General features: G+C 45.9%; 1 protein-coding gene and 1 long non-coding RNA gene across 2 annotated transcripts in view; one reads left to right on the top strand and one right to left on the bottom strand.

Moving 5' to 3' along the window:
- Window positions 1–4,293, top strand: part of LOC135393813 (uncharacterized) — a 159,430-nt gene extending 155,137 nt beyond the window's left edge. Inside the window, exon 4 of the long non-coding RNA XR_010422723.1 lies at window positions 4,224–4,293. This is a non-coding gene — a long non-coding RNA (uncharacterized LOC135393813). The remainder of the gene's footprint in view (window positions 1–4,223) is intronic.
- LOC135393811 (cell adhesion molecule Dscam2-like) overlaps window positions 1–13,985 on the bottom strand; it is a 306,350-nt gene that overhangs the window by 7,118 nt on the left and 285,247 nt on the right. Inside the window, exons 9-20 of the mRNA XM_064624091.1 lie at window positions 12,065–12,352; window positions 10,812–10,931; window positions 8,250–8,432; window positions 5,751–5,898; window positions 5,514–5,662; window positions 4,772–4,903; window positions 4,527–4,694; window positions 2,996–3,066; window positions 2,421–2,673; window positions 2,205–2,303; window positions 1,335–1,520; window positions 113–412 (exon numbers count right to left, since the gene is read on the bottom strand). Of these exons, the coding sequence (XP_064480161.1) occupies window positions 113–412; window positions 1,335–1,520; window positions 2,205–2,303; window positions 2,421–2,673; window positions 2,996–3,066; window positions 4,527–4,694; window positions 4,772–4,903; window positions 5,514–5,662; window positions 5,751–5,898; window positions 8,250–8,432; window positions 10,812–10,931; window positions 12,065–12,352 (2,097 nt within the window). The remainder of the gene's footprint in view (window positions 1–112; window positions 413–1,334; window positions 1,521–2,204; window positions 2,304–2,420; window positions 2,674–2,995; window positions 3,067–4,526; window positions 4,695–4,771; window positions 4,904–5,513; window positions 5,663–5,750; window positions 5,899–8,249; window positions 8,433–10,811; window positions 10,932–12,064; window positions 12,353–13,985) is intronic.

Genomic DNA, 13,985 nt, shown 5'->3' with positions numbered 1-13,985 from the left:
GTTTATTATACGAGACTTGCATGGACCGGCGATACGTTAAGACTATGGGGGAGCGTGCGATTTTGTATTCCCCAAGCCACTCTTCTGTCGTACAGCAAATGAAGTTTCCTACCTCCTGTAAGCGTGAGCGTTGCCAGCCGATACTCCACTTCAGTAGCGCCAGCGTCATTGTAGGCAGAGACCATAATGTCGTACCAGGTACCAGGGGCCAAGTCACATATCGTGATGGGAGACTGTACCATCTGAATATTGTTGGAAAGCAACACCCAGTCTTTCTGCACTTGTGGCTTGTACTGGATGACAAAGAAGGTAATCGGGCAGCCGCCGTCGTTCCATCCATCCAGGCTGACAGATATGCACGTTGAATTGGCGGCGAGCACAGACGATGCCTTGTCATTTGGTGGTACTGGTCCTTCAAATGGGAAAGTGGGGAATTATAAGGAGTATAAGCCTTAAGAAGACGAATACGTTTAAAGCGAGGAGCAACAACACCAACAGATAACTTGTGATAAATTATCTGCTGCTCTATTAACTGTTTTTTTTTCATAAGAGCTCTGTACTCGTTAAAGATACGTGTGTGACAATACACAGTTACGTGTCCTAGCACACAGCCATAAGCGTAGGACGTCCGCTGAGAAGAAAGTGAGAGTCAGTGCAAACACAGGAGGAGGACGTAAGCGAACTAGTGAACTCTTAGATGAAAGGGTGGAGCAGTTACACCTTTTAGGAGGTAATAGTTGTCGCATATGTTGTGCCTAAAAGGTTGCAAAGTTCTACCTGCTACATACGAATGGTAGGGTTACCACTTCTGATTCGGTGTGTGAGGGGGGCGTACGCCTTTTTGTAGCAATTTCGATATATGATAATTGCTTTTACCACAGTTTTACACCCTTTATCAGACGTTGTGTTAACCTAGGTGGTAACTATAGAAGTTATCACCTTCTCTTACCCTTTTTCCCTTAGAGGGTAGTAGCATTTACTTGAGAGCGAAGCATATACGGAAGATGGATCATGAGGACCACGGATCTTGACAGATCACGGCGGATCATGACGGAACGTGACGGATCATGGAACAAAACGCGTGTATATCACTTCGCTCTGATGCGAATTGTGAACAAGCACAACTGAGTCCACATTAGCTGCAACACTCCACGGCATGTGTCAAAAACCTAACTCGTAAAATGACATTTATTTGGACCAAGGTTAGCTACAAATATCTCTTTACCCCGTGCATGGGTGCGTTTGCCAGTGTAGAGGCAGCAAAAGACTACAGCGTTTTTTTTTTCTCTCTCTCCACCTCTCTTCCACAATAATGACCAATATGGCGACAGTACCTCTTCCAGTAGTTTCAGTGTTGACGCTTTCGCTAGCAGAGCCCCTTCCAGCTGCGTTGAAAGCTGTCACTCGAACCTGATAGCGAGTCCCGCAGATCAGGCTCGTGAGAAGGTGCTTGGTGAGCTTGGAGTTCACTTGCGTTTCCTGCCATTCTCCGTACTCACTCTTGTAGTGCACGATGAAACCTAACGGAAGAAAGTAATCACGTAACACACGTTGTAAGCACAACAACAACAACAAATGTATGATGACGATGGCACATAGGATAACGTTAAGATCTAACGGCAGTTTGGTAATCCATTTAAAAGCAAAGTCAGTGCAGTCGTCGTGTGTCTTTTACTTGCTCGTCCTTTGTCCTCTTTTACCCAGCGCTGGGGTTTTTATCGCATTTAAATGCACATAGGGCGTTTCATGACTGGGAAGAGCTACTCTACCCCATTACACGCGAGGCATTATGTATCTTGTGAGTCAACAAATAGTTGAGCATGAGTATATGAGTATCCACTCATGAGACGGTTTTCGGATTGGCCTTCGCCCAAAGGCTCCAGTGCTCAATTTCAAGACTGCTGCGCCGTGAAACAACGTCCGGCACCATGGCAGATGTCCTTGCTTTATCATCATCATGAACTGCAGACAACAAAAATTAACTGAATAGAAACGATCTCTTGTGCGGGGTCACGGTGGACCAGTCTTGGAGTAGAATACTGGCTGTCTTGGGCAAGAGGACATCTTGCCAATTGTCTCAGGAATGCAGAGTTCCAACATGATTAACACCAACACGATTAACACCTCCAAACAACGTATTACTATTGCAGCCGCGATGTAGTTCATTTGACATCAGCTGATTTGCACCTTCAGCTGATTTGTACCTGTGATTGGTGTCTCCACTTCATCCGTTAGCTTCCACTCTAACTCCAACGTGGATGTAGATTTCGACGCAACGATGAGTTGTGGCGCTGAAGGTGGATCTAGGAATCATGGCAACAGTAGTAAATAACTATCACTAGCTCAGGTTTACTACATAATGTAATGGTTGCATTGGTCGTTGATTGTTGGCGGGTACACAAGGGCGAATAAATGCTCACCAAACTCCAGAGTCTGAACGGTTGTTTCTTCCGAAAGCGGTCCAGCTCCCTTTTTGTTAAATGCTTGGACGACGACTGAGTACTGCGTGTACCTGTGAAGTCCCCTGATTTCGTATTCGTTGACCATGCGGCCTTCGGACTCCGGGCTAGGAGTTTCCACGGTTTGGAACCGGTACGTTTCCATGGAATTCACTTGTTTGTAGCCTACATGAAAGCCTTTCAGCTGCCCGTGGTATGTTGACTGTAACGGAGGCTGAAAAAAATAAAATAAATATAGACTGTACGATAGATAACAAATCAAGCTCGGGACAGGATAGCGTACGCATGTTACACGTTTCAGATTACGTTGTAATCGCTTATTATGATATTTGATAGGAATTAGTTAAGAAGTTTAGTTAGCGTTAAGAATTCGTTCATGTAGTGATGAACAGGTAGTTCTTAACGTCATTCTCTTAGCCACGGCAAACTCTCTGCGGATATTATCTTCACATACATTGCATTCTGCTTGGCTTTTATAATTGAACGCAACGCTCTCAGCGACCAGCTAATATTCCCAAATAGCTGAGCGTCCGTACCTTCCAAGTAACTCGAGCAGTTTTCGAGCTTGTCGCTATCGCCCTCACTTCGTAAGGCGAACCCGACGGAGCTGCAAGATAAGACGACAGCATACATGAACACCAACCATGATTCTACACATTTTTCACATTTTCCTTCTAATCCCCAATGTAATCTACTACTTCACGTATTATGTATGATCAGATCCTGTATTAAGTGTAAGATCAACACAAATAGGTACAGTCCTAGACAAAAGTTTATGGAACACGCTCCAGCGCGTTCCTTCATCAGAGTGTCATGCTAGCAGCGAATTGTACCGTACGGCCTTGCAAACAGGTGACGTGGTTACATATAGGTACATGTCTGTAAGCCTGTACGGTCCCATTTGCTGCTGGCGTCTCACTTGTGGAAGGAAAGCGCCGGACTGTACTACTCCATAATATCTACACTAAGGCGCGTATCACTAGGGAGGTTTTTGGCCGTATTCTTAAACGACCCTTAGTGGTTGCACGCGCGCCCGTAACAGAAAGAGAGCTCAGCGCAGTGCGCAGAACAAGCAACGCTATCCCTTACGAACGCAAAGGCGATAGTGCACGATGTACTAAAACTCACTAATCTTTGCGTATCGCTGTTAACGTCGACAGAGAGTTTTAACGTCGAACGCAAGGGATAGTGTTGATGGATAAGGGGTACGTGAGGGATAGCGTAGGGATAGCGTTGATGGTTCTGTGCACGCGTGAGACATAAACAGAAACTTTGCGCATTGCGCAGAACCGCCACACTATCCCTTACGTACGCAAAGGCGACAGCGTACGATATACTAAAGCTCACTATTACAGAGTCTTACTGCATCGCCCGCTATCGCCTTTGCGTACGTCAGAGAGAGAGCACGGTGGTTCTGCGCAATGCGCAGAGCTCTCCTTATGTTTTGCGCGTGCGTGGAACGCTATCCCTTGCGTACGCAAAGGCGATAGTGTAGGATGTACTAAAACTCAGTATTATCTACTGTCGTTGGCATCGAAAAATACATTAAAACACATTATATCTAGAGAGTGACTTTTTCGGGTTAAATGCCTTGCTCAGATTCGGGGGGTAAAAATCGGGCGCTATTTTTTAAATCTGTAGTTCGGGGAGAAATAGGGCAATAACTGTGCCTTCGGGTATTATCGGGTGTTTTTGTTTCTCCTCTTGCCTGTTAAGTCCTTTCCTAATCTCCCTTTTTTGTTTTTTTGTTGTTGTTTTTTGCAGGATCGTGACCTTCCAGCGGAAATCCCCGAAGGCATAGACAGTGTTGACACACATGGGTGTATTGCTGGGAGCGTAAGTGACCCATCCTTACATGTGTTATACGTGGCGACCTTTGTTCGTCTTCAGTGGAAACGTCACTTGAGGATTTCAGAGTGACTGCAATTCGGGGCGAAATCGGGTTTAACCCGAATTGGTCGGAGGTCAGTTCGGGGGCGAATAACCGTGCGGAATCGGGTTTAACCCGAAAAAGTCGCACCCTGATTATGTTGCTTTCTCTCACGGTTATTCTCCAGCGGGTCATACCTTCTTCATCAGTTGTGACGACAACTTCCTCGCTCGGATTTGATTTCCCGACGATGTTTTCAGCGACTATCCGGAACGTGTACGAGGTGCCGGGGATGAGCCCAGCTACCGTGGCCCTGCTCTCGGGTGTTCCTGTCCGCATGCTCATGGGCGCGGTTGTCACCTTATCTTGACCAAGATAAGATTGAGGGAAGTTAATGTCTGCTCAAAGACACAACGAAAATGTGGAATGTTATGCAACGTACCACTGGTAGGCACGTAGAGCATCGTGTAGCCAACCAGAGGACTGTTGCCCGTATGTGGCTGAGTCCAGGTTAGAGTCACTGATCGACTGGATGCTTGCTCGACGTGAATTTCTTTGGGAACGTCCGGAGGACCTAAAGGAAAGATCTTGCTTGTTATCGCAATACTCGGAAATGTGGCGACGGAGCCAGTTGTTATAGTACTATACTAGTCGCAACTGAATGTCCGAGTTCGCAAAATATGGAAAAACGGCACATGCAACGGAAATATCCGCAGCTGGTCTAGCGTAGTTTGTTTCGTTTTGTTTTTCATTCGATAGCGTTGTGTCGTCAAGGTTCTGTACGGTGTATTCTTTGCTGCAAAGGATCTATCTTGTGCGTGCTCTCAGTTGTCTTCGTAAAATTTGGGGGGGATATGTTTAATGCAAATAAATAAAACGAGAGAAGGGAAAGGTTAGCCATGATGTAGGCTTGCTATTCCCAAAAGCTAACAAAGAGGCAAACAGAAGGAGATAAAAGCAGCAGAGATACAGAAAATTATGAAAAAAAAATAAAGAACAGCTCCTTCACTAATCAAATGGGGGGGGGATATATTTATTAGAACAAAGGAAAAAAAGGGGGAAATGTCAGCCAAACGGGACGCTGGCTTGCTATTCCGCAAAGAAAGAAAAAGAGTAATAAAATAAATAAAAAAAAAAGAACAGAATAGGATTGGATTGGATTAGTTACAGGAAACATGCTGTACCTTGAACGATGAGTTGTACGGTTTTGTCCTTCTTGCCGTAAGCATTGGCTGCCTCGCAGACGAATACTCCAGAATCGGCACGGCTTACAGCGGGAATAAATACTTTCGACATGATGCCTTCGGGGGTCGCGTCTTCTTGTAAAACAAACCTGAAACAATATCACAGCCACTAGGTGTAAGCAAACACTATAGTAACGAACCCAAACAGCGCCCAGCACCGTTCCGTATGTCTTATACCTTGGTAAAGCGAGGTCTCCGAATGGGCGACGATCCTTTGACCACGCCACAGTCAGAGGAGTCTCACCGAAAACTTCGCAGGTTATGGTGACGTCATCTTTCACTCGAACCGTCTTGGTCTCAAACTCTTCACTGAAGTATGGAGGAACTGCACTTTGAAAAGTAACACCGGAAACTTCAGCTTGTAGAAAGACGAAGATGTGATTTGGTGAGAATGGATTGGGTATAAAATCAGGGCGAGATTGACTCCGCACACGACTAATTCAGCTACTCGGTGTACGGTTCTGCGGCGAAGATGTCACTTTCTTGTTCGGAAAAACGCAGGTTCTAGATTCAACTCACGGGTTTCGGACATAACTAATTCACCTAAGGTTGGATTGGTTTGGATTGAAAAAAGAAAGGTTCGTTATACCCGTTCTACATCATTGCATTGGTATTGAAAACACTGGTGGCGTAGAAAAGTACGACAGCTCCGCATGGCGGACGCTGGGGAAATGCGAGGTATCTCGCGAGCTCTAGTGTATGTCTCTGTACCTATAGGAGGAATATTGATTTTTGTGAATGAGAGCGGACCCGAAGAGATGGCGCTCGAATCTGGTGTCACGAAGGAAAAACTGCAGTCTCAATTATATGCGGTAGTACAAAACGGAAATATCTGTGGAATAATAAGAAATCAATAAAGACAATAACGGCCACAGGGGTAGGGATAAACCTGAGGAACGGAAATATCCGCTAGTGTGTGGGGCACAGGCCTTGAATCGCAGCAGAACCAGTGGGAAAGTAGTTTAAAATAATATTGAGGAGCTTTACATGCAAGGTGAGCCTTACGAAAGTGAGCAAGGAATATAGTTTGTCAGTTTAGTAGTCTTGTCGCTATATACACCAAGTTTAAAAAAATTCTATCTCATCAACATTTACTGTGCATCACGTCGCACCTCAAACCACCACGCAGTGATCACAGCGATGTGTACATTTCGATCGAGTATCATCTGTTGAGGTGAGACATGGCGCATGGTTATTCCGGATTCGTACTATCGTTGGACGTTTTTTTTTTTTTTTTTTTTTTCAAAAGCAAGGTTCAAAAGTAAGAGAGGACTATTGCAATTCAGGACGAGTTTTTAAACCCGTCGTTCGCAGTCCCTCCCGGAATTTTGTGTGTTTTTAATAGCTATGATGTGCACTTGCGGCACTTTGCACGCGACCCGTATAATGTAGATTAGATTGAAATAAAAAATTAGAATTAGAGAAGAAAAATATGGAGACGGTGGCTCCTGCAAAACACAGGAACCGGCTACTCTAAAACACTTAAAAATAGAATAAAAATGAGTACGTGTAATAAGTAGAGCTCTAAGTAAGTTCCCTAATAAGTAATAAGTAGAACTGTAATAAGTAGAGTTGCTAGGCATATCCCTATTTTTTATTCTTTATTATTTATTATTTTTTTTGTGTGTGCGGTTGTAACAGTGCCTTTTCAATACAGATGCACGAATTGCGTGCCGGGGGACCTGTATAGTTTTGATAGTGCCTACAAATGCCTATTTCGGCGTTAATGCCTATTTTGGCGTAGGTTTAGCGATGTTGGCGATGTTTAACTCCGATTAAACGTCGAAAAATGCCTATAACGGCCCTTAAGAAGTGGCGATACTTCGTTGTGTAGGGGAAACTGACATCGGTCACGTCGCAAGTACTTTTGAATCCATCGACATCGCTTCAAACAAGCCTTGTGGCCGTGGTAGGATGGATAAGTGTTGCATTTCGTGCAGCAAAAACATCAGCAAAACAGTCACAACTCCCATTTACGGTATTGTTCTTGCGGATGGAACTGATTTATTCACATTATTTTAGCACTTTCAGTGGTACAGATAAAAAAAAAAAGACAATTTATAGAGCCCGATTTATAGGCACTTTTAGTGCCTAAATCGAGATTTTTAGGGCCTGTTATCGGCGCCTAAAACAAGGTTTTTTTCGTGCCTAAAAATCCGCGCTCTAGTAATAAGTTAGAGGCGCTGCGATGTCCACAAGGAATGTGATTAGAGTAGCTGTTGCACGTTTTATATGATCCCACTGCCATTCTCCGGGGAGCTTCACTAAGCCTAGAGGACGGACGGACGGACGTATGATGCACTTCATTCGCACCCAGGACAATATTCGGTAGAGTACATGTTGTGGTCTAAGATAGCAGGAACCCTTACAGCTTTATAAGGTTTGCTTTCAGGCGAATTCTATCACCGGACACGAATCTCAGGGCCAGACCTGTAGTTTAAAGATGCTAACAGACCTGTTCTATGAAAACTCGTCCCAGAATTTCTTTGTGGGCTGAAGAGACACTCACACGTTTTAACGTAAAAGAAGAAAAAATTCTCAGTTTAAGACGCAACGCGGGACTACTACCCCTTACGGTAGCTCCGTAGGGCGATTTGCTGTGCTTGCTGACAAGCAGACGACCCTTTCTGAACAGTTTCGACGGGACCAGAAAGTCCGAAAAGGGCGATTTCTCACCGTGAACATCAAGATACGCCACCGCAGAGAGTGCTGGTCCAACTCCATTGCTGGCTTCACACAGGTAATGGCCCCGATCCTGTGGGCTCACTTCGGATATGACCAAGGAACCGTTCTCCAAGACGTGCATATGAGGACTACTCACGACGCTGCGAAACTCAGACAACTTGTCACTTTTCTTCCCTGTGTCGAAAAAAAAAAAAGCAAGACGTCGTTAGGAACATAGTAGCTAGCCTATTCCTTATAGCAGTTGTTGTCAAAATCGTCCCACAAGAGCATATATCTCTCCTCTAGCAGGTTACATGCATCCAACGTATTCCGGAAGTAAGATGCAACCCCTCTGGTGTGTTTAGTCCTGCCGTAACTATTGACAAATGGGAAACAGTAGAAATAATTCGCTATTACTTGAGGCTGCTTGAGGCTGATCTGATTTTGGGCTCCAGCACAACTTTTATTCTGGAAGTACAAACTCTGTTGCTTTTTATTTCACCGCTGCGTCCTTAAGGCAGGACTCGCTCTACTAGATGTTCAGCATTTCACGCTTAAACTAAACATAAACTACTTTTTGGTTCTGTGCGTTAAAACGATTCTCCTGTCGTAGACCACGTGTGACCAAGGCATTGACAAGCAGAAAAACAAAATGCTGTCGGTCCCTCTGCTAATGCTAGAAGGAGTGACGCGGTAGCATAGCTGCTGATTCGCTGAACTCCTGAGAAATTGCTGAAAAAAACGTTTCAGGAAGCACAGACGCCAACTCAACCCAGCTAACAAGCTATCCCCCAGCCACGTGTTCTGATAGTGCGCCGCGAGCCGCGCCAGCAAAGAGCCTTCAGCATGGTTCACACTAGCGCGTTCTGCTGCGTCCGGATGCGTGCCGGCGCTGGTCACCGTGGCAACAGATAGGTGCGCGACCTCCCGCAGCAGAACGCAAGGAGTTCGCCCGAGCTCAACTTTTTCCGACACACGCAGCAGCCCGCAAGCGGAGAACGAATCGCGAGGCCGCGTTCCGAGCGTGCGCAGTAGGTCAGGTCCCCCAAGGTCGCCATTTTCCCATGTATTTGTTCCTATCCCGATGCGTGCAATGCCGGAGGCCGCCCTTAGATACCCCATTGTTATCAGACGTTGGCTTGCGTTTGATTGTAGCGCGCTAAAGATCCAGTTGAAGCACAGTCCAAGCCAGGCCAAGTCACCGAAGGAGAAATGGACGACTGCGCCTGCGGCGCCAGTGGCGGCGCCTGGTGCGACGGGTACGCTATGTGATGCACGCAGCCGTGCACTTGATCCTTTCGATCGCTCAACACGTTTAAAAACGGGACCAAAACGTGAAACACGACACAGAAAGTTGTTATACGCGTTTTATTTGGACATATAGAGGCTAGATTCATTCGCAGAAACAACAAAAACATTTGGCCGCTAAACTTAGCGCGCTGAAGTGATCCGGAACGGCAACAATGGGGTATCTAGTGGCGGCCTTCTTCGTTCCACGCTTTTCCGAGGTGAGCTTGGGGGACCTGCAGTAGGTTTCTCTCTGCGAGGCTGTTTTCAACATGGCGGCCACAACACGTAAATCCCGCTCGGCGCTCATTGGCTTACGGTTTGGTGACGCACGCATTCGGGCGCAGGTATGTGAACAGTGGAACGGATTACTTAAAACGCATGCATACGCACGCAGGCGCCCGCACGCAGCAGAACGCACTAGTGTGAACCATGCTTTCCAGTGAGTTCGCATGCAGCACTCCGCGCCCTAGTGCGCCGCTCGTTGGCTCCTCCAGCACGATACACGTGGCGCCATCTATCGCTGCTCAGCTCTACAACGGGGACTCGCTCGGATTGCACAGAACGTTCTGGGGGTACCTCAAGAAACGCTATCGCATTTAAAAAGTCTAGTTATCCGTGACTGCGCATTTTTTTTTTTATGCTCGAGTTAAAAAGAGTTCGGGGTCGGTGATGAACGTGTAGAAAGTAACCAAATTGTCGATATGAGCTGAAAATGCGGTGAGGTGTATACAGGTATTTGTAGTCGAAGTATTTGAGTGCATCCGCGCAAAATTTCTATTTCTGTAATTGCTTTGCATATTTCAAATAATAGAAAGCTGTGTGTAATACAGGCTACGAAGTATATTTGTGCAGCACATACAAACTTCCCGTCGAGCTCTACACTATACCCGAAGATATCCGACAGGTATCTACGGCTCCGTTCACGAACTGATGATTGGTACAAACACAAGTTTGTAGATCAATCGTCTCCCAGTTCTTATTCTTGAAGCCTCGAGTATCTTTTAACGCATAAAGTTTACACGCTTTCCTTGTGCCAGTGATATTAGACGTCGAAGTGTAAGTTCGTCTCTATGACAAGCCTTAGCTGCATGACCTACTGCATAAACGCCTTTTGCCTTCCGTATATGCAGCGCATGTTCCTTCCCCCATTTCCATACCTCGAACGTAATCGATCTCCCAGCTTTATAGAGCCATTATTGTTAGTCCCGGTCGCTTCAATATCAAACAGTTCTTTCTTCCGCCTTACATCATTGTCCATCACTATGCCCTGAATGCGAGGCTTACCGTAAGCCACCTTCCATCGATGAACGGGCAACGGGTTCCCGTCTGCCTCGCAGTCGAACACCGTTCGCTGTCCCCGACTCGAGGATTGATCGCTTGGCTGCTTCATCCATCTCGGGGTCGCTGTGCGAAGGGAAAGAAGTGTAACAGTATTGCAGCTCATTCGCTCGAAAGCCGAGAGAACGAAGCAGGCGTTGAAGTAAACACGGCGTCGGCAACACCTTCATTTCCAGCGGCCCTTTAACGGCCATTAACACAGCGCAGAGAATTACAAACAGACCGGGACCCGCCCTGTCAGTCTACTTAATGAGAAGGGAAACGCGGCAGAAGAGTGTGCAACTCTCTCTCTCTTCTTCTTCTTCGGCGAAGTTAGCAGAAAGTACAACTGGGGTTGAAGGGCTAGGTGTGTGTGTGTCGAGCGAAACAAATTGGGTTAGGGCGTTTCTTTCTGTCCTGCGTGCCGTGTTTTTCTTAACCCTACAAAGGTGGCCGTGTTGCTTTCAAAGTGAGCGCTCGGGAAGTCTCCTCCTTTAATTTCCTGTTCCTTTTTCCCTGGTGCTAACTTCTAGACGTATAAGAGCATCTTTGAGTACCTGTAGTGGCTTTCTTCTCCTGAGCTCTCTCAAGCTTGAGAAAGCTTGAGAACATGGCGCATTTGTTCCTGTGCCGTAAAAGGTACTTGCTTGTAAACGCATTACAGTCCGAGCATTAGAAAGGAGTGGTTCCTGCTGTTGTATTACGGAATTGCCATTCGCCATAGAAATAGTAGCTTTTAAAAATCAGAGACTAACGGATACTGGCTGATGCATGCATTCCCTTACGGTCGATGCAGCAAGTTTTATTCAAACGTTCTTTACATTTCCTTACCTACTAACGCAGCATGTCTAGGAATAAACATGCAGTGGTGACAGTGGTAAGGACACTTGAATCTTATATAGAGACCTCTAATAGCGCGTAGCTGAGATCAAATGGTTGACTGCAGGAGACCTAAAGGGTATAGTACAATAATACTGGTAGAACCAAAATACTATACTACAACTACAGCTACTATTACTATATTAGAGCAACATCTTAGAGATGCGTTAGAGAGTAGTAATTAAAGAGTGTCAAAACTTTGTGAGCCTGGTTTACCTACAACTGATGTTTATGCCCTTAATATACTTAAAATGTCTTGAAGTGGTGAGTTAAATGATATTTTTAGATGGGGCTTCGCTTTAAATAAAACACACCACCATCGTGATCAGCAGCGACCTTACCGCTGACGTCCATCCTAGAGGTGTAGTTCGCGCTGGCGATGCCCGAGGTCGCCCTGCACGTGTAGTTTCCGGAATGTCGTCGGGTGACGTTGTCCATAGTGAGCGAAGAAGCGAAGTCACCCAGCCGGGTGATCTTCGCCTCGGGATGCACCTCGGCCAGCAGGTGAGTGTCCTTTATCCAGTTGATAATCATGGGAGGTTCTCCCGATATCACACTGCAGACAACGGTAGTTCGCATCCCTTCTTGGAGATTTTTCATAAACAAAAACGGGTTGATCACTGGCCTTGCTGTAAGACAGAAGAAATAGGAGATATAACACTGAAAACTGAAGATATTTTTATTGCGTTATCAGTGCATATTTTCTCCGACGATAACTATAGGATTAACCAGTCCTGACCCCGTCTGGACTAATAACTCCACATTAATCTTTTTCGTGTAACGTAATCTAATAACTATAAAGGATTTCTTGTGCGCGTAGCAGCGTGTGCTTTCTCACCGCGGGATCAAGCTCTATGTATCAGTCACTCTCGTATCATATGGCATGGGACCGTAGCGAAGTTGCATGAATGAATGTACAGCTTGAAGCAGAGTTAACTTGAACGCGTCACAGATCTGCGCAGCAGGGAGAGAGACTCATTAGCGGCGCCTAGAATAAATGAAGGGAAATAGTGTTCTGGTTATTCACGGATGTTTCAGGGATGTTCGTTGTTAGCCAGACGACGTGATACGAAAACTCGCCCGCTCCCCACTGATCCTGTGTGCGACAACACACATACTTGTGCACACTGCAAGCTGCGGATGAAAAAAAAAAAGTTTATTTGGACGTTCACAATACGATTACATGTATAGGCTGTCATGACCAACGAGGTGGTGTCACGAGATTGGAAGTATTTTGAAAAGCTCATATACTTTGAAAACCATTTAAGAGTGCCGCTTAGATAGACGCGATGAAACGCGATAAACGCGATTTTTTGTTGTTGCAAACAGTATTAAATCAACACGAAGCAGCAAGTAAAGCACCAGTTTCGGCACTTATCGCCGTCTGTTTTCATAAAAGACACTAATAGCAAAAACGCAAAAAAAAAAAAGCAATAACTTTAGAGTACTAGTGAGTCCTCTTCGACCTGATTCGTGCTTAGAACATTGTAAGGCAGCATGCTTACGTCTCCCGACGAAAAGGCGTATGCCTGGAAATACACTTTCTAATTATCACCCAAGAATGCACTACAAATGTTTGCAAAGCTTTTGAGAATCTCTTCACAGTGCCGTTGATATTAACCCCCCCCCCCTTTTTTTTTTTCTTACAAGCAGAAGGCTCTACGCAAAAACGGCGATCATGCAATCGTTACCAGCGATGCTGCTCTCACGTGCTCGCTAATAATCTTCCTGGCCAACATCAACCCATCTTCCCTCCAATTTCAATATCAGCAGAGTGCCCAGCCCTGACGGGAGCCATTAGGTAAAGACGTGTCGGGCAGTTTTTCTTCGTCGCATCTCAGCGGGAAATCAAGTGAGATGGGCACCATGATTCCTGCGGGAAATTCGGGTAATGACTCCGGTTGGCAAGATCGCGATAGCCACCGCCGCCGCCACTCCTGATAGCAGCGTCTGCTTCTCCTGCTTGCTACGAAAGCAGCCTGCTCTTTTATTGTGAGGGTTTATGACGTGATGTATTTATGAGCACTCGTCGCAGATGAAGTTTTGCCGCGCACTATTACTCCGAATGTTAGAGGTGGTGCTCTATATAAAGTGGTGGGGGCATGTGATGAAGAATGATAGAGAAAAACGGAGGTTGTAAAAACATTAAGCGAGGGAGAGAGTGTGAGTACGACACAAATGACCGTGCAGCACGGCATACTGCTCGGTGAACTAAGCACGGGTATCGTAGCGTAGATGACTGCGTGGCAACTGGGTACGATT

Source organism: Ornithodoros turicata, chromosome 5 (genome assembly GCF_037126465.1).
Source record: "Ornithodoros turicata isolate Travis chromosome 5, ASM3712646v1, whole genome shotgun sequence".
In the NCBI taxonomy this organism is placed as follows: Eukaryota; Metazoa; Arthropoda; class Arachnida; order Ixodida; family Argasidae; genus Ornithodoros; species Ornithodoros turicata.
This window is presented reverse-complemented; position numbering and strand designations above follow the sequence as displayed.